At 41.4% G+C, this 20,538-nt stretch overlaps 1 protein-coding gene across 1 annotated transcript in view; it reads right to left on the bottom strand.

Annotated features, from left to right (window-relative positions):
* Window positions 1–20,538, bottom strand: part of Zswim6 (zinc finger SWIM-type containing 6) — a 160,199-nt gene that overhangs the window by 36,732 nt on the left and 102,929 nt on the right. Inside the window, exons 3-4 of the mRNA XM_052159520.1 lie at window positions 10,538–10,686; window positions 6,041–6,191 (exon numbers count right to left, since the gene is read on the bottom strand). Of these exons, the coding sequence (XP_052015480.1) occupies window positions 6,041–6,191; window positions 10,538–10,686 (300 nt within the window). The remainder of the gene's footprint in view (window positions 1–6,040; window positions 6,192–10,537; window positions 10,687–20,538) is intronic.

Genomic DNA, 20,538 nt, shown 5'->3' with positions numbered 1-20,538 from the left:
AGATCCCAGACCCTGTAGGAGGACACAGCACGGGTTCTGGTGTCCAGAAAGAGCTCTGAATTAGACCACAGGAAGGAACAGTGACCAAGATGGCTCACTCTGTCCTGCCTATGAGCAGGCAGGCTCACAGAACCTACAGACTGCATGAGATCAAGTAGTGTTGCCAACTTCAGGGCTGCCATCAGGACAGGGACAGGCCAGGGCAAAGACTGACTAAAAGGCCTTTAACAATGGGCCTTTGGCAACCCGTTACCAACATGTCACTGGATCCCAACTTTGTAAGCTTGTTCGGTGCTTGCGATCAGCTTACTGTTATCACTACTGCTCTCGAAAGCAGCAGAAAGCTGTTATTCACCAATGTGTGTGCTTCTGCAGAGGGGCTGAAGTTCGAGTCCCTGGAAATGTGACTGCTGATAGGCAGCTGGACTGTCTGTAGCAAGTTCAGCCAGGATGGTGGCAGTGAGGACAGGCCAACAGGCCAAGCCCCTTTGCTAAGACTTGTAGCCACTTGGTCACTGCCATTTTGCCTGTGCAGAATGTAAATACTTGACAGAGACATCTAACTGATAATGTTGTTTAGGCAACTTACAGCCTTCTTATGCTTGTTTTCTTGTTTGTAACATTAGCACTAAGAAGTGTGCCTCTCTCACAGTGCTATTTAATGATTGAGTAATATCATAATGTATACAAAAGACTGATGAGTGTAGTGCTTGAAAATAAAGGTGGACAACTGTGTTGCCAATAGTAGCTATACCAAAATGGAAAATTAACACAGCAACAGCAACCACCACCACAACCATCACCACCCAGGTCCTCTGCTGCCTCTCTTTCTCCCTCACCTCCTCTTTTAGGTTAAGTACCAATGAAAAAAGCTGTTATTCACCAATGTGTGTGGACACTGTATAGCTATTATTTTGATAGTAAATAACTTTCTCATTAAGCCTACCCTTGTCTGATCCACACAGTTTCTCCTTCCTGGAACATTAATATTACTTCTGCCCTGTAAATCCTTCCCATCAACGCCTTACAAACCGCACTCATGGGTCAGTTTCTACCATCAACGGCTTCCTGGCTCCTTGTAATTTTTAATTTACATGTCTCCCAAGGCCTGCAAGTTTGACTCCCTCATTATCAGAACCATTGCTACCATAGAACTCTAGATCCAGTGCCTCTACTCTTCTGGATACATTGGTTTGTGTCACCTGAAAGAAGGGGAAGGAGGTGCCGTCAGTATATACAGCAGTAAAGCTGAATTCTTTTTGTGCCCAGGGGCAGACAGACCGACAGATGACAAGCAAGCCCCGATGAGGCATTTATCAGACTTGAGTTCTGCCCGGAGTTCAGCTGTATGGATGCTTCCCAGGCTGTGCTGACACCCTTCTGCTGCTGCAAGGGGATTCTGGGATTGCTGCTTGCTCCACAGCCCTGACAACAAGCCATCTTGGAATGCTCTCTAGCTTCCAATGCAAAGGAAGTGACTCCTCGGTCGGGTTTTCGTCACACCCGATTTGATTATGTGTCAAAGCTGAATTTACCATAGAAAGTTAGAGTGGTAGTTATTAAGACTGCTGCACTCAGAGATGTAAGATGCTCCCCAGTACAGAACATTTAGGTTTTTATTTCTGTCTGTGAACAAAGAGCATCCTAAATTAAGAGGATATATCTGAATGTGTGATTTCAAGAATAACAAGGTAGGTGCAGAAGAACTGCTTTTTGTGTCTGGGATGGAAGTGAGAGAACATTTGGGTCAAGGAAGCAGGTCATTATTTTTAGTATTTTTCCATAAATATGGCTGCAATTGAGTTCTCTGGTGTGTTGAGTTCTCTACTGGTAACTGTAAGTGGACTCTGACTCCAAGTACCCGCCTATGTAACTAGCACTTAGTCTCACACCTGACTCTGGAACAAGGTTGAAGCTGTTGCCTTATTCTTCAAATGAAATTAGAAAGAATCTCTTAACTCTGCCTATTTATGCTCACAAAGAAGTGGGCCCTCAGAAGGAGATGAGAAGATCCCAGGGCCATCACCTTGTCCTGGTGAAATATGTAAACAGGCTCAGTAGGGCTGGTCCTGCCCATTCAGCCCATCTTCTTCCTCTGAGAAGGCTCCATGGACCGGGCAGCAAAGCTCATTCATTCATTTTGGGAAACCAAAGCATGGTTTTTCTCCAGAGACCGCTAACAAACGTGGAGAAAGGTATTACGTAACACTTGAAAATGAAACTAAGAATTCTCCCTGTGACAAAACTGTAATTAAACTGCATTTAACTGTTTCTTCTAAATGACATCCACTTTAATTAGGTGTTAATAGACTGGTAGCCACAATCTATAGCTTTATGATGCAAAGTAAAATTACAGTCCTATAAAACATTCACGGAAAGAGACCTGCGGAGGCCTGACAGGTTACACTATGGCCCTCACACCCTGAAGACTTGCATGGTAATTAAGGCCAGGGAACCGGCAGCTCTTAGGGCTAACATTAGGTGTGCTTGCCATAAGTCAGCATGGGGCTGCTCTTTCAACCCACAAGTTATTTCTAGGATCTGCTTTCCAGAGAATACGTGTGTCACTAATCAAGCCTGTATGTCTTCAATGGACTGCCAAAGACAAAGCCTTGATCAAACCTGCGGCCTCTCCACTGTCATCACAGGCTTTCTTTTCTGTCTTAGGATTGCAGTACTTTCCTCCCTCCATAGCTGCTGAGGATACAAAGTTGCTCGCCTTCACAACACTCATGTGTGTTTTGGAAAACAAGCATCACACACAGAGTAAAATTAATATTTGAAGAACTGATTCATACATAAGATAAATGCATGTGCAAATGAGATGTAACAGTGAGGTCATAACAGAATAAATGTCTATCGAGTCTATCATCCCACATTATGAACATCAGGGAGAAAGTCACAAAGATTACCTCAGACCGAATGAGTATCACAGGCACAGGAGATCCTGGGAACAAGCAGCCTCTCTAGGTGCTGGAGAATGGGGGGGGGGAAGAAATGGGCTACCGAAACCAACTTTGCATATTTATATGAAAAAGAAAAGTTAAAAAAAAAAATGAATGTGTTACTTTCAACTACTTCTGAAGCATCAACAGTGTGAAACTTCATAAATCACATCGAACCAGAAAGTTACGAATCTTGGGAAGGGGGCTATCTGGTCCTCTGAAAAAGATTCTGTCATCTCCTGGCTGACAACCTGATGGCTCCAACTTCTTTGCCAAGAAGCGAGTTACTTGGCTAGGATGCCTGTGTACTCTTAGCCCACGGAAGCTTTCGTGCCAGGAATCTTTTTTTTTTCCTTTCCTGGTGCAGTGGCCACTGCCAGACATGGACCCATCGAATCCACTGGTGCTAAGGAGTTAAGCATCTGAGATTTAATTTAACAGTTTCGGCTTTATTAAGCTGTCACGGAGGGAGCGGCCCCGCGTTGATAGCAGGAGCTACTCCAATTACGGCTTGGTTTAGGGTTGACAAGTGTAATGATTCATCCATGGCACATGAGAAGCAATAAAAGGTTGTTTTGCATTACAGCTTTAAAAATGTGGGCACTTTTTCCATTTAATTTGTCACTTAGCTTTTGCTAAGAGGACATTTAAATTGCAGTAAAAGGCAAATGGGGCTTTTAGTTTAAATGTAATCCCCATATTTAAATGATCTGTAATGGTGCAATGTTGGAGTGGGAACACTATTGTCTCACAGTGGGTCCTGATGGTGACATGTGACATTTGTATTCAGGTCCTGTATTATCCATGTGGCTAAAGGGCTTCCAATTTCATTTCACAGCCAGAAGCCTGCAGAAAACACCAATTAACTTGCAGATCCCATTTGCCGACAAAACTCAGCCTCTCCTCAATGTCTGGCATCTGGCAGTGCTCAGCATTTAATTCCAAAGCAGAGCCTTGAAGCAATGTGAGCCCTGTGTAGGGGCACAAAGTCAAATTCCCCCATTTTATTAAGAAGCAAAAGCCTTTCCTTTTGTAGTCCAGAAGGAACTTTAAGTTAATTTTTTGGTAAACAGATACTAGGATGCGATCACTGCTCTGACTTCTATGGGGGATCCCTCACAAACCATAGATCCCACTACCATGGCCTGTGACCTCTACGTGGCATCAGAGTACACAGGCGGAGTTCACTAGTCCAGCAATGATTTCAGGGTGGGGTCTGGGGGAGGAGGTGAGGTGAGAGAGCAAGTGTGTGTGTGTGTGTGTGTGTGTGTGTGTGTGTCTAGTTGTTCTCTTGATTCCTGGGGGAGGAGGTGAGGTGAGAGAGCAAGTGTGTGTGTGTGTGTGTGTGTGTGTGTGTGTGTGTATATGTGTGTGTGTGTGTGTGTGTGTGTGAGAGTGAGAGCAAGTGTGTGTGTGTATGTAGTTGTTCTCTTGATTCCTGTCTGCAATCAAACATCTGAATAAAGCCTGGATCTCTCCAAAGCAGTCCTGTTCTGTCCTGGGAATATTTATCAGCTACCAAAAACTTCCACCCAATGAGATTTCCTACTGCTGACTGATGGTCTCGGCATACATTTTCCAAAGCCAACTTGGAAAGGTGAACTGTGACTACAGATTAAATGTGAATAATGCAAACTTAACTCTACATTATCATTTGTATTCTTTCTTTTTTCTTTTTACTTGGCACTTTGAAAATATTCAAGTGGCACTTGTTTTCCTAACTAGTTATTTATGCTTTCATATTTCTGAGTACCACAGCTTAAAATTTCATACACTTCACAGTAATCCAGTATTTTTCCCTACATGATCCCCTTCATTATTGGTTTTCAGTGCTAGTCCTTTTTAACCTTTATGAACCAACTAGTGGGTTCATCATGAATTCATCACAAGCTAAAAAGGCTTGATTTGAAGAGCTAAATCACTCACTTTTTTCTGTATAAAATGTTTATTTAAACCATGTATTATCTTTTCTTCTTCAGTTTCACCCTGTGCCCTCAAACTTCATGGCAGCAACACATGGAAGCTATTTACTGTGCTTACAGCTTGATTTACATTTGTCTGGGGCAGGCAGCTACTAGCAGATTTTCAGGGGCCCAAGTGAAGTACTGGACACAATAAGCTATTTTTAAGAAACACTGGAGAAAAACATTCACAGATACACCTTAATATTTAGCAAGTAGCAGATATACTTGTATAGAAATGAACTAAAAGTTTCTACCAAGAGTCACGGTCCTGAAGAGGCGGGAAGAAAGCCTGACATCAGGTTTTTAGGAGCTTGCACACCATCCTAAAGACTCCACCTCATCAAGCTCTAGAGTCTCCCTGAGGTTCAGGCTGCTCATCTCCAAACAGTTGCTCTCAAAAGTGCCTTTCATTATAATCAGACGGAACCTTCACAGGCAACTGCTCCTCTTGAGCTATCTAGGTCTGGGAACAAAATCAATCAAAAGTGGTCTGCCCCTTGTCAACAGAAATGTCACCAAATCTATACATGCAGCAAGCATTTTCCTCTATTGAAACTAAAATGTCATTTTTTTTTTAAATTTCTGTAGCAATGAGCATTGGACAAGGAGATTCACATTAGTATTTTCATGCTAAACACAAGAAAAGGTTTCATTTTTTCCACTATCTGCTATATTTATATCTTTAATGACTAGAGATTTTAGACAATAAATTTTAGAGTTTGCCCTATCTTTTCCATTCTCAATAGTTGACCTTGGTCTATATTGGTTGAAAAAACAGAGAGTTATCCAAATCACTTTTGAGAATTTCAATGAAGGAAAAAAGGAAGGTAGACTCAAAATTTGAGATGAAATAGTCACTGACCAGTCCTAGGATGGAAACTACTAATTGTAAACATACCGAGCCTTTCACCAAGTACCTAAAGGGAGGTTCCTGTGCTCCCCTTACTCGGCTCCCTAACCCTGCCACAGCTTCCAACAGCAGCCTGAGCTCTCCCTACTCATCTGCCCAAAGCACGCGGGCACAGGCGAGCACGGAGCAGCTCTCTCCAGCAGCCCTCGGACCATGCTCTTCATATCCAACTGTGGTCTTATCTACACACAGCGCAACAGTCTGACAGGAAACTCATTTACCAAGCTCATCCCAGAGCTGCCTGTACTTGTCAGTCATCGCAGTGCCTTGCTGCCTCCAAAGTGACAGGCGAGGGTCAGCCATGAACTGCTCTGTGATCAAGGTCAACATACGGGCCCCGTTGGAGTCCCTCATCTTCAGCATCTCCCGCACCTAGAGCGGGAAACAAACAAACAACAAATTAGTTTGTAAGTAAATAGACAACAACACAAGACAGAAACAACCTACTGTTTGTATGTGTGTATGAGAGAGCTGATCTCACACCAGTCCTCTTAGGCACACAAAAGTATGAACAATTCTGCATCCTAAACTGCACTGTGATGATAAAAGGCACTACCAATTACTATAAGGTGTGCTTTAGAAGCCATACACAAGAATGACATTTCCTCAACTTTTCAATTTCAAATGCTTTAACAATTATGCCATGTTTCACATGTATGGTAAAAGCACACAGTAAGTGTGTATGTTTGTATGTGTGTGTGCACGCATGTGCATACATATAGTCTCATGATAGAGTCTTTCTATACAGTTCAATCTGACCTCTAACTCATGATCTTCTTGCGTCAACCTCGTGACTGCTGCGATTACAGGCATGTACCATAGCACCCAGCTTCTGCCTTCAGTTTTTAAGGTTTCCCTCCGAAGTGACTTTTATTTAAACCAAACCTAGCCTGTGGTCAGACTATACCTAACAAAATAGATGACTAGCTAAGTCAGGCTCCAACAGAGGATAGAAGTACACAGAAAAAGCTATCTGCACCTGACAAATCCATGAAAAGTGGCTTGAGCAAGGTGTCGGTGATTCATAGGGGTGTGATGGCACACTCTGCTGGGCCACAGAAACAGCATAAGGCACACACCATAAACACACACACACACACACACGCACATGCATGCGCACACATACACACACACGCACACACGCACATGCACGCACACACGCACACGCAAAATTACAAAGAGTTTCACATGCTTCTGACTCTCCTATTGACTATGCTTACCACCAGGGTAGCAGAACGCAAGGCACTCCACTGTGGTTTGGGACTTCTGTAAATTGATCTGATAGTGTAATAGTTTCCTTGAGACATAATTCACATATCACACAATTCATCGATTTTACCCTGGAACCTGAGGTTTCTTATTACATTCACAGAATTGTGCTAAAAGTTTACTTTTTCAGCTATATTAATAATGTGGGCATTTTCCTTCTTGCTGAATTATTCCATATGAGAGTAATGGCACTCAGTCATCCCCAAGTGTCTGCGGGTTCCAGAACCTCACGGAAACACTAAAACCCGCAGTTGCCCAATTTCTAATATTTCTACATGAACACTTTAAATCATATCTACATTAACTTATGATACAATATAACACTATACTATGTTGCCAATACATGAGATGCTTTGTGAATACTCAGAGTATCCAAGGGTGACAAGGAGGAACACTCTGAACATGTTTAATGGGAATGGTCCTTATGTCAGCCTATGGATGGTGTGACCTGTCAGTACAGAACCTGTAGACAGAGGGCTGTGGACACTCACTCGCCTGAGGGGTTTGCAAGGAGAAGAGGAACTGGACAGAGCTGGGGGTTTAAGAATGTTCGTGCTCTGTAAATGCTCCAACCAACAAAAACAGTCCCTGACTTAACTGAAGCTGGACTGTCAAAGCTAAAGCTGTAAACTGTCCATTTCTCTGTGCTAAATTTCCCAAATAAAAGAAAAAAAAAACCCACCAAAATTAGTTTCTCTAGAAGAAACCGTAAATTAACACACGCAACCTGGAAGTATATGACTCAGTTTGTACTTCTCAAGTGAGAACCCTAGCAACACTAGCTGTCCCTGTGGTAAATTACTGGAATAGGGTCCTATAGGTGGGGAGGGGGATTCTTTGTTCAGGATTTGACATGAAAGGCAAGGAAAGAAAAAAAATTGACTCATCTGCAATACAGCAGCCCACACAAACCACAGGTCCACTACCTCAGGCTTGGGCCAGTATAAGTACTGAACTTCCATAGCTCCTTGGGCATCTGAGTCTTGTAAAGCACCTATAAGCACTGCTTCCCTGAACCCAAAGGCTATCCTAAAAGTTTATTCCCAGTATAGAAGGAGTAGACAATCACAGGTGGGTGAAGTCTTGGAGGGAAGGGGGTTGTCATTTCCTGGCTGCACTTAAGAGTCTGACTTACCACCGGATTTCCAAACAACGTGTAGACTAGAACAGATCATGAATTCTAAAACCAAGCCCTAGAGAAACTAAGCAACTTCCCAATGACAAAAAAATAACAGCTGAAATCAGAGTCCACTTTTGCCTCAAGGTTAAAAATTAGCTGCTTCTATTACTTTCCATGTATATGAAATACATATATAACACATAAGACAAAAGTGGTAACTGCAGACTGGCTTAAAATACATTATTTTACATTATTTTCACCTGGCCACAAGGTGCTTTGTAGACATGAACACACATGAAGTGCTTCTTCCGTCTGCAAACCTATTGGGTTTAATTTATTTCTTATACTGACACATTTCTAAGCTAGTACTCAGGAACAGTAATGACATAAATGCATATAAACCCAAACTGTACAGCAATCCACTCACATACATCTAATGTTTACAGCTAAAATATTTTCAAAATATTAATTCTAAAGAATAATCAATTTGAAGTACCTGTGTACCAAGAAATAATTAAATTATGTGTGAAGTCTCTGTACATTTAAATGCATTATAGTATAGACAAACTTTTGTAAACCTGACAATCTACATATAGCCTGTAAGATAAATCTTGTTAATAGAATACACTAGTCTCTGGCCATATTGAACTACAGAATTTATGCTAATCTTTCTGAATTAAAAATGAATGAACACAAAACTTAAAGCCGCAACTTTCAATTTTTGTGACTACCAGAGCTGCTGTTTAACAAAAGGTTCAACTAATAAAATTAACTGTTCCCCTAAAAACAATTTTAGTACATTATCTACAACAATGACTATATCCTCAAGGGAAATATAGTGGTTTAGCATTGGTTTTGTGTGTGTGTTTGGGGGTATGGGGGGGGGCATATTTATGTGTCCATGTGTAGGTTATCAAGCATATGTGTGCTCAGAGTGGAAGTCAGAGGTCAGAGGTCAGAGGCTGACATAGGGCTATCACTTTCCACCTGTTTTTTTTTTTTTTTTTTTTTTTTTTTTTGGGAGGATTTAAGTTTATTGCCACTCAGTGACATAGTAATTCTTTGTGTGTGTGTATGTTTGTGTATGTGTGTAAAAAGCTATTTTTCTTTTTTCAATATATTTTTATTTTCTATATTCTTTGTTTACATTCCAAAAGCTTTTCCCTTTCCTAATTCCCCCATCCCTGTATGTCCCATAAGTCCTCTTCTCTCCATCCATTCTCCTATCTTTCCCCCTCCCTTTTCTCTGTCCTGGTACTCCCCTACAATGCTGGATCAAGCCTTTCCAGGATTAGGGCCCTCTTCTTCCTTCTTCATAGGAATCATTTGATATGCTAATTGTATTTTCAGTATTCAGAGTTTCAGGGCTAATTAATATCCACTTATCAATGACTGTATTCCATGTGTATTCTTTTGTGATTGCGTTACCTCGCTTTTCTTTTTGGTGAAGTGTGTAACTGAACCTGGGAGTCTCTATCTAACCCCCCATTGGCTGGGCTGCTCGAAAGGTGCCGCCACAGGCCGCTCTCATGCGGGCTCTGGGTTCTCAAGCTCACTCGGGGAGCTCCTAACTCACTCGGGGAGCTCCTAACTCACCAAGCCATCTTGCTAGCACAAATACTACTTTTAAAAAGCGTTTTATCCAGAAATGATTTTATGGTACCAAATGCTCTGCAATGAGAACTTGTGTTAAAGATACCAGCAATTTCTTCGGCCATTTGTTTTTAGTAGTTGAAATAAACATACCACCCTTCTTTAACACTACCATCAAAACAATGGAAAGAGACATGCTACTGCTAGTTTTATAGATGAGAAATTTATCAGTTATAGACTTCACCTCAAAGCTTTATAACTGACAATTTTCTGAAGTTTTTAGTTTATACATTTAGTGAAACTACAACTCTGAAGGTTCTGAAACTAATTTGCAGATTGTAACTGACATTAAGTATCGCTAAAATTATTAAGTTGTATGTGTAGAAGAAGTGTTATGTTTATTATTATGCTCCATGTGGGAAAACTGACTAGGGGAAAAAAAAACACTTGAGAGGATGTCAAGTAACATTAAAACAATTTACATTGTCTTTGATATTGAAAGAAATTTTCTCTTTAAAATGTAACAAATTAGCACCGCCTTATAGTAACTAAGAGAGACAAAAATGCCCCCCCCTCCCCCCATGCTGCTTAAAGTCAGTTCAACAAGTTAAAGCTTGGATGGTAACACACGTTTCTCACTGGTAACTTAACCCCTCCACCCCAGTCCACACAGGATCTTACAGTTACCATGTACGCTCCTATACTTGGGGTAGGCCTTCAAAAGTGACAACCATACCTTGGCAAAGAGCAGGTTAAGCTGCTTCCCTGATCCATGGTACCCTCCCTGGGAGAGGAACAGTTTAACCTGTTCTTGCACCTGCTCTTCGTCCAAGTGCCAGCAGTTCTCGTCGTCAATACTAGCACCCGCCGTAGGGTCAGGAGCACCTGGAAAGCGAGGGAACACACTGGATTAAGACTGAGATCTTCCACAGAGATCTTGAGAAAAGGTTTGGAAATAAGTCAGACTCTGTTTTTGCCTAGACACTTTTAAAGTTCATCTTAGTTTCAATTATACACACAATTTATGACTGGAATAAATGCAAATTACTTCAGAGTTCTAAGACTTTCCTTATTCTATGCTTAGTTAAGTGCAGATTGCTGTCAAACTGAAGTATTTCCATGTTGTAGGGGCAGAGCCTCTTTGTTTTTAAAGAGAAGTTTACAAGCTTTCTAGAGAGTTAGAGAGCCACAAAAATTTCTTATTGCAAATGCATATATAGGAAGATCTATGTAGGACATACTAGAAAAATATTTTCTAAAGACACCCAGAAATACTGAACAAATGACCTGGGCAGAGTGCTTCACCCTTTCCTATGATAACTCAAGAAGCCTCGCCATTATCTGCTGCTGTAGAAACAACACGCTGATGCAAGTCTTTCCTTGCAGAAAACAAAGATTAAAAAGGGAAATCAAGACACTTGGGAACAGGCAGTGCAGCTGTTGTACTAACTCAGGTTGTGGTATTACCTTGCCAAACTGCATAAATATTTTATTGCAGTAGTGCACACAAAAGGTAACAGCTATGTAATAAACCCAGTGAGTGAAAGCTACCAGAGAAATTTAAAAGTTACCTGGATACTTAGGGGAAAAAGTAAGCTTCATTATTTGTTAAGAAAATAAAACATTGGCATTTTAAGGTCTAAGATCTATAAGAAATAAGACTGTGAATACGAGACCATTTTACTCCTGATGTCTCATGTCCTTTACGAGCCTTTAGACAATTAGTAGACAGGATTCTATGTCACTTGTCAATTTAATGATTGAATATGAAATTAACTGACCAAAGAGATAATCACTTGTTTCTCCTTAGGAACTGGGTCTGCTTGACCCTAGAAGGGTACAGTGGGATAAGAACCACCCTAAAAAATGACATTTATTCATTCAGTCATTCGGTATCTACAGCTGTCAACTCTGTTGATCTGCCTCTTGGCAAGACATGGAGATGTAATGGTATTCCTAAACACACAGGATTCCCGTTCTTAACTAATTTAAAGCCTATTTTTTTAACTTGTACCTACAATAATAAATACAATTTATACTATGGTTATGCATTTATGTGCTTAAATGATCACAGGTATAGATTAAACTGAGAAGTCTGACTGGAAAGAAATGCCCTTAGCATAAATGAAATGGTGTGATATTTGCTATTCTGTTTCGTGTGTGTGTTTTCTTTTGCTTTTATGAGACATGGTTGCTCTGTGTAGTCCTGGCTGTCCTGGAACTTGATCTGGCCTGTTTTTTATTTTTTTTAAATGGCATGCTATAATCCTTTGCATTAATTTTATACTATGCTATAGTTGAATTGAACATACTATTAGGAAAGCATGGTTTTGAGTCAGAGAAAAAAATCAGTGCAATAATAATAAATAAAAATGTACGTATATGTGTCTGAATGGGAGCAGCTCTTTAAAGGTGAGATCAGAAGACATACGAGAACTCGGAGTTGGCCGTGGACTGCTAGGATGCAATCCCTTAGGAAATGCCAAGGAGCTAAGAGGTCGCCTTAGGAAGATCAGGAGCTAATTAGAAGTCGTCTATAGGCAGGGAAAAGAGGGGTGGGTCACATGACGGACTAAAAAAGAACTTGGGCAGAGGCCTTAGGCAGAGAGAAGCATGGTGTACAGGAGGAATAGAAGTTCATCCAGCCTGAGAGCAGAGGCCCAGGGTGGGGCAGCATAGGACAACCCTGGAAGACAGACGGACTCTGGGGCTGGGCAGCTGAGCAGCTCAGGGGCTCTGCCCTAGGGACGATGAGTGGGAACTCGTGAGGGTGCTACCGAAGTAGAAGAATGGAATACTCTTCATCCAATATGCATCAATCACAACATTCTATCATGAAATATTAATGAGGTAGTCACCAAAATGAGTGGGGATAGTCTCCATGTACCACCATGGAGATATACCTAAAAATACTGTTGAATGAAAATAACAAGAGAAGAAAGATAGACATCAGCACACTAAGTTTATGTTGACACCGAGGCTTTTTAAAAGATCATGTATTATCATCTCCTTACACAGGCTGTCTGGGAAAGGCAATACAGACGCAGGAAGACTTGGTGAAGATGTGAGGGAGGGTAAGATGGTGGCACGTGTAGATCACTGGTTTCTAGATTACACTACTATACAGAATACAGAACAATTCACTGACAGAATGCTCAGACTTGGGAGATTAATTTTAAATATAGTGCGTCTGGAATACAGGATACCTTGGAGGCAGGACAAAAAGAGAGCAGCGGCTATTCATCAGGAAGGAGGGCTTGCTAGGAGAGACAGTTCAGGTTTACAATGGCAGCCTGGACAGAGCCCAGTGAAGCCCACTAGGAGACGTTCCCAGGAAGAGGAAAACGTTCAAATTAGGGTCTAGGCAATAGGCTGACAGCCCAGCTGTGTAAGTGTGAGAATTTTTGTCTGCCCTTATTGCGTAAACAATCTGGGAATCAAACATTTACAAGAAAGTGTCAAAAAGAGAAAGAACCCCGCCCCACAGTAACTTTTCTCCTTAAAAACTCTTTTGAAAGGCAAAACAAACAAAACCCAACCCCCCCCCCAAAAAAACCAAGCAAAAACAAAAAACCCCAAAGTACTGTACAGTATCTGTCCATACATGATTTCCTATTTTCTTCATAATAACTGTTCTTGGCATGTTGATTCTCATGAATTTCATCTTATAGGACACACAGTGCTATTGTAACTACTAGGTCTATAACCAGTCTGATTATCTCAGACTTAACTGAGCTATCAGAGTATCTCAGCGTGATTCCGAGTCCCTAATCCACCCACCCACCTGCCCACCCATCCATTCTGATTACTGGGACCTTCTCATACATACCCTCTGTGGAAAGACAGCTATAGATTCTTTACGGAAATGTATCAGACACTCCAAACTTCTAAACTACAGGGTCTCAGCTTCTAAGTTCTCTCCAGTATCTTCCTGAAAAGTGCCCTGGAGATCTCAGGGGCAGCTCCATTAGCTACTTACCCTTCCTTTCTACTCTTCCTTCGGATGATTTGGACCAACATCCACCATCTACTCTCAGAATGGCTGCCTGTCTTTTGTGTATTTTCTTGTGGGTGTGTTCTGTTGGAAGTCCTGCCTCAACATAGAGTTTTCATTCACACCTGGGCCTGCTTGACAAGAGGCTGGCTAGGCAGTGTTTCAAGTAAGGGATCTCAGTTTGTGGGTCAGTAATTCAAGTATTTTAAATAGAGGTAGGAACTTGAATTGGAGGTAACAAAGTTATTTCCTAAAGCCTGAATGAACTGGCAAAGTGATCTACATTAAGAGACCCTCTAAAAATTGCAGACTATACGCAATTCTTAATTATCTGAAGCAAAGAATAACAAATGATATTATAATCCAGGAATTATTCTTGACTTGAATTAAATAATGATCGATGATTTCTCCCACCACTTAAAAGCAATAGCTTTAAAATACATTACATTTTAAAACTTTAAGGAATCATTTACACACACACACATACATACACACATGGGGGGCAGGGGGAGGAAAGAGATAGAGAGGAGAGGGAAAGGGAGAGGAAGAGAGAGGAAGAGGGAGAGGGAGAGGGCCAATCAGACACAGACTCACAGACAGATTCTGGTTATTGCCCAATTGGAGAAATAACTACACTTGGTTTGCCTTCTGGTGTCTGGGGTGTTTTGGCATTCTACTGGAATTAGCCTACGTTGCAAGAGTACTATGGGGAGGAGGATGTGAATTCAATAGTAAGGAAGGTTCTGAGCCAGATTAGAGTCCCAGTTCAAGGAACAGTTTAGAAAGAATACGTATCCCTGGCAAATTACTTAAGCATTTCAGGCTTCCATCGTGGTGCAATATCCTACATTACCAGAGTAAAACACCAACTAGGCAATGAAAATTAGATGTCTGCTGATACACTGTAGGAAAATTTGGTTAGTTTTAAGAATGAAAGCAAAGATAACTAATCAGTAAAAGATTTTGATATACTTTACATATAAAGGTATGTGTCATATATATTATAGGCCAAAAGATTAAATATCTTATTAATTACTACATTTATCCCCAACCTGTAAATGCATATATTAAGCTTTAATACTAGAATGGGGATATAACTCTGTGGTAAACTGTCTGCCCATCATATGTAAGACCACGGGTTCCATCTTCAGCACGGTTTATTAGCTAGCCTATTCAATAACAAATTTAAAAATAAATTTTAAATCTGAGGTTTAACTACTTGAATCCCAATATGTCTTGATTATACACTTTAGAGAGCTCGACGTGACATTATATAAAAATGTAAGAGCTGCTGAATCTATTTCTACTTATTAATGGTCATTTATATCAGAGTATAAAATGAAAGCATATCCTCCCCATAGCAACCCTCTAAGCATTTAATTTTGAAAAAAAATGCAAAAAAACCCAATAGTTCATTAATTTATATATTTTCTATTAAATATGCTGAATTAGGCAGGAATCAGAATCACTACACCCATACATTAAATGCTTCAAAAGCTATAGTGTTTTTTGTTCTTACTCTTAAGCGCTATAATATTTGCAGTGGATACTCAAACACTGTGGATATTTTATTACTAAATTTCAATTCTCCAGTTTTAAGCATTCGGGGAAAAGAAAACTATCCAGAGTGGGAGTGTGTGTGTGAAGGGTTAGCAGTGAAATAGTTACTTGTCTCCAGGCAGATACGTGTGCGTCTGACTCCCCTTCCACCTTGGCACTCTGACAGCAGGGCAGAATCCACGGACACGACGGACCTTTGTCTAGTTGAAGTCTACTACCTAGTTCTCGCAGTTAAAACCTATGGACGTTCCTAGGGTGTCCTGGGTGCCTTGGCCTCACTTCAGACCTCTCAACCAGATTTTTCTCCTTCAAGTAGAAAAGAACAAGGATTCTGCCGTCAGAGAGAATGCTAAGTGCCTTGGCATGTCGTGGCTCTTACTAACACAGGAAAGTACTGAGGATCCTGAGGCACTGCTCAGACTCCTCTCCCATCCTGAAGGAAGCACATTTTAAGGTGTGTTTGGAACGACCGTCTCACACTGTAGATGCTGTCTCTTCTCGGCATTAGATAGCACCGACTCACCGTGTGCATTATCAACTGAGTCACGAAGACACAGTTGCTGCGGGCATCTGTGTATTTTGAGTTCTAATGCAGGATGAGAAGGTAACTCTACTCCTTCTCTGCCTCCACTGTGACCAACTGCTTCCAGGAGACTGTCTTTCCATGCTCATTTTTCAACAGTTACTTAGTGTAATGCTCACGCAAATCAGTGAGCACTGAGGCCTGAACTCAGGTCATCAGCCTTGGCGGCATGTGCCTCACCCATGTGCCTAACCCCAACCCTAACCCTAACCCCTAACCCTAACCCTAAACTCTAACCCCAACCCCTAAGCCTAACCTCTAACCCTAACCCCTAACCCTAACCCTAGCCTTCTCACTGCGCCCCCCCCCCCATAATGCTTTTAGACATTTATACTTAGAAGCAACGTTCCTCTTTGTCAAAATTATCAAATTTCCTTTATTTGGGCAGAATGCAGGCAGCAGATATTTATACTGCAGAGGTGATTAGTCTCTTGGAGATCTATGGAAGAATGCTATCAAACAGTTTTAGTGCCTACTGTTCATGCTAAAAAACATTAAGTCAATGGGTATGGCCTGTCCTACAAACTGATGGAAAAACCATGACACTAACCATTAGCTCTGAGGAGAAAAGGGCAAAAGAGCAAAGTTTTAGTGTTTTAACACTCAAAAAAAAGTCTTTCTTTAGAGCAGAAAGGAAACTGTTTAAATATGATTGTATTGAATAGAGATGTTCTTTACAAAAGACTTAAATTCCATTCTTAACTCTCATTTTAAGATGGTGTTTGCCTAATGCTTTTATTTCAGTTTATAATTCTGTTGTAGTTCAAACGGTAAGACCCTCCCTCAGCTCCTCTACGGCCACCGCATGCAGTCTACTACAGGGAGAGGATGTGGCGGCTTCTCCAGAGCTGTAGAGAGAACAGCCTGGTTTCTTAGCTGTGGGGCCGATGACAGTGGGAAGGCCCGACGGCGTGCCCACCTATGTACTAACCAGTTAATTACCTTTCTTTAGCAAGAGGCCAAGAAAGTAAAGGAGCGGCATCTGCCAATGGAAGTGTGTCACCTCAGACAGAGCGACAGTTTCCAGCCCCTCCTCCAGCAGTTCCCTCTCTTCTGACCACCCCTCATCTCTTAATATCATTTCATTTACTTCAGTCTTCGGGAGTTTATTCATCTATCTTTTATGGGTAAAAAGCAATAAAGTGTGTGCGTTTTCCAACACTCATTAAAAATGCAGCATACAGACAGCATAAAAAGCTGCGCAGTAACAGGTAAGTCGCTGTCCATTATTTCTCCGATAAAATGTCCTAACAATTACTTGGTACACAAATATATTTATGCCAAGTTCTCAGAAGGTTTTCTTTTTAAATCCAAAGCCTCAGCCTTTATTAGAGAGGGGGCTACGTCATACTTGCAAGCTCTAGCAATAGTCTGCTCTGTTCATTTTAAATGATGCTTAAAAACACTGGTTTGTGACCTGGGTATGGTGGCACACATCTGCAGTCCCAGGAAGCAACTCAGGAGGCAGGATACTGTTTCCAAAAGAACCAACCAAACAAACAAAAACAACAAACAAACAAAATAATAGAATAAAACAAAAAGTCTGTCAATGTTTTCCTTATTTTACCACTAACTATATAGCCAGCCTATAGATGCATCTCAGGTAACACACACAGCGATAGTGATAACAGGGTCTAGTGTGGTTTACCCTTGAACTTTCCCCATCTTAGAAAATAGGTACTCAGAAAACAGAGGCCTAAAGAGATTACTCCCTCCAGTAACCAGGCTTGAGAGCTCAGGGACCAGAGGCCAGCTAGATCCTCACATCAGTCAGGCATCAAAGACTGCCTCTTATTAAATACTGAACAGGCTACAGAGGGCGGTTGAAGAGAGCCACTGTGGTGAGAACAACCAGCTAACCTAGCTAACACACAGAGACTTGAAGATCAACTAATAGAGGAAGAGCAAAGGGAGAGATTGGTTGGCTAGTGGTTTCTCCATAGATGCGGTGGCTCAGGGTGTCAGAAGGCATGCATGGATGAAAGGACACGTGATGAAGACTGCTGAACTCAAGTGCTCAGCCGCTATCACTGGCACTGTGACGCGTGGGTTGAGCTGTGGAGTGCCCATCTCTGCATTACACCCGAGAAAATTCCTCGTGAGCCAGAGATTTTGTAATTCCTCCACATTAAGAGACATTCAATTTCAAGACTACTTCTTTTGCTAAAGTAAAATACTGAGGCTGTGTGAAGGAAAGATATCCTATAGCCTGCATATGTGGGTCTGTGGATATCCATATCTGCATAGGGACAGCTGTGGATCACAGAGTCCACTAAAATGTTTAAAGATACACTTAATACATACTGCAATCATCAAATTTTGGTTAAGAGTTGGGGTAAAATATCACTGTTAGAGGGAGATTTGGTAGTAATTATAGAATCCAAAATGCACATACAATTCATTCTGGCATTCATACTACTCTATTACTTAAAAAATTAAAAGCTAAAAAAAAATTAAAATTCAAAAACCAAGTAATGGTCCCAACAGCAACACTTACAGATAGGAAAAGCTGGACAGTACCTCTGTATAGCACTCATGAGGTTAATACTTAACTATACCCATACAAGGGACAATTGCATAACTTCAAACACTAAAACTAATACAAGATAGCTACACCTATTTAGGAAATTACAAATATGGTTTTCAACTGTTTTGTTTTCCTTTTAAGACATTTCAAGTTTTGTGTGTGTGTGTGTGTGTGTGTGCATATTCATGGAGGAAACTCTTAGAGGGCATAGACAATGTTGTTGTCTTCATGGGGTGCTACAGTGGGACACTGGATTTGGGAGCAGAGGGCCAAGGAGGACTTATCTTTTTATCTTCCCATACTTCTAAAATCCATTCTTCTGAGGTTTCTACAGGTTTCACACTACTACTTTTCTGAGACAGTGCAGTTACAGAGACTTTCTCTCCTGCAGCGGATTGATTACTTGTGTTGCCTACCAGTAGATCATATATGGACTGTGCCAACTGTCATCATTAAGAGTGTGCCACAGTAAAAACAGGTTAGTAATAATCAAAGACCTCCCTAGCATACTTCCACAGGCTGTTTGCTGAATCAAGTCCACAGGGAGATAAAGGGAAGAGAAACTCTACCTGCAGCCCTGCATCAGGTAACGAATGACCAACTGTCACTCACCAGTGGATTTCAAACATGTTTACATGTTCTTATGGAATAAATCACCAATGTCCTACTAAGAATAAGACAGAATTTAAAGGGGATTGTTTTAAAAATATGAGGGGGTGCTTCTTATGTGTTGAGTTCAGACATGCTCCCAACATACACAGGTCATATGAGTCTCCATGTTTACAGTCAAGTGTCAAGAGAACGTGTGTGTGTGTGTGTGTGTGTGTGTGTGTGTACTAGTTTGGTAGTGACTGGGAGGCTTAAGAACACTGATGAATAAAATGATCAGAATGATCAGACAAGTATTTGAAGGCTAAACTAAGGAGACAGGCAAGGTGATTTGTAGTATAAGTTATATAAACCGAAACTATGATCAAAATCTTGTCTGAAAAAAATTATAATTTTCAATAAAATTTTCAAAAAAATAAACCTTTTTTAAAACAAAATACAGTACTATCCAATGCACTCCGGGGAGAACCAACAGGAGATGGGACCTTCAAGTGTGGATCCCGGTTATCTTCTGTTGCTGCAGATGGGTCAGAGCTGAGTTGGCCTTCAGAGGTCGCGTCGCCCCTTATCTGACACAGCAGTGAATGCGCTATGACTGAAGTGGCATCAGGGTACACGCAAGAGCGCTGGTGAACTCTGGGACCTGGCCCAGGGCCTAGGTTTGAAAGGGCCACTAAATGACCTCCTCCTTCACTCAAGGTCAAGTTTGATACATTTTCCTGGTAACCTGTCCCTTTGTTGTAGTTAGCCCAGTACACGCTAGCCCATGGGGTGGGGGTGGGGGGATGGCTGTCACGGAGTCTGGGGAGAGCAGACTCCTTCAAGCTTTCATTCTCATGGCCTGTTCTAGATTTACCATGTGGGAGGGGGCTTATGGGTGCACATGTGCCATGGCGTGCATACGGGAGGTCAAAGGGCAGCCGGTGGGACTCAGTTCTCTCTGCCCAGTGGTGGAGGGTCGCAGGTAGCCAGTCAGGCTTGGTGGCAGGCACCCTGGGCTGCTAAGCCACGTTGCAGGCCTTATGCTATCTTCTCACACTATAGGGTGTGAGTGTCCCAAGGAGATAAGGTTTCTAGCATTACCAACATATATCCATAGCATCATTTTTTCTAAAGCTATTATAAAAGAGGTGAGCATTTTTAAGTATGAGAGAAAATGTGTTCCACATATCAATGACAATCCTGGACGCCAGGGTTCAAGTTCAGTATTCTGTTCCTAAGCCACAAGTTGCCAATTTAGAATGCCATCTCCTTTGGTATGCTTTGAGACTGAGTCTTCCTATACACATAAAACAGACTGGCCTCGAAGTCAGAGTTCTGCTTCTGCCTTCTTAGACAACTGAAATTACAGCACACACCATCACGCCTTGTTAGAGCATCACCTTTAATAGGAAACAAAGCCAGAAAAGCACCAATTCACATAACTAAGGGAGTGGTGTCAGTACCTGGAAATCAATAAATCTA

The sequence above is a fragment of the Apodemus sylvaticus genome, chromosome 16 (assembly GCF_947179515.1).
Source record: "Apodemus sylvaticus chromosome 16, mApoSyl1.1, whole genome shotgun sequence".
In the NCBI taxonomy this organism is placed as follows: domain Eukaryota; kingdom Metazoa; phylum Chordata; class Mammalia; order Rodentia; family Muridae; genus Apodemus; species Apodemus sylvaticus.
Note: the sequence above shows the minus strand (reverse complement) of the source record. Positions and strands in the feature narration are given on the sequence as shown.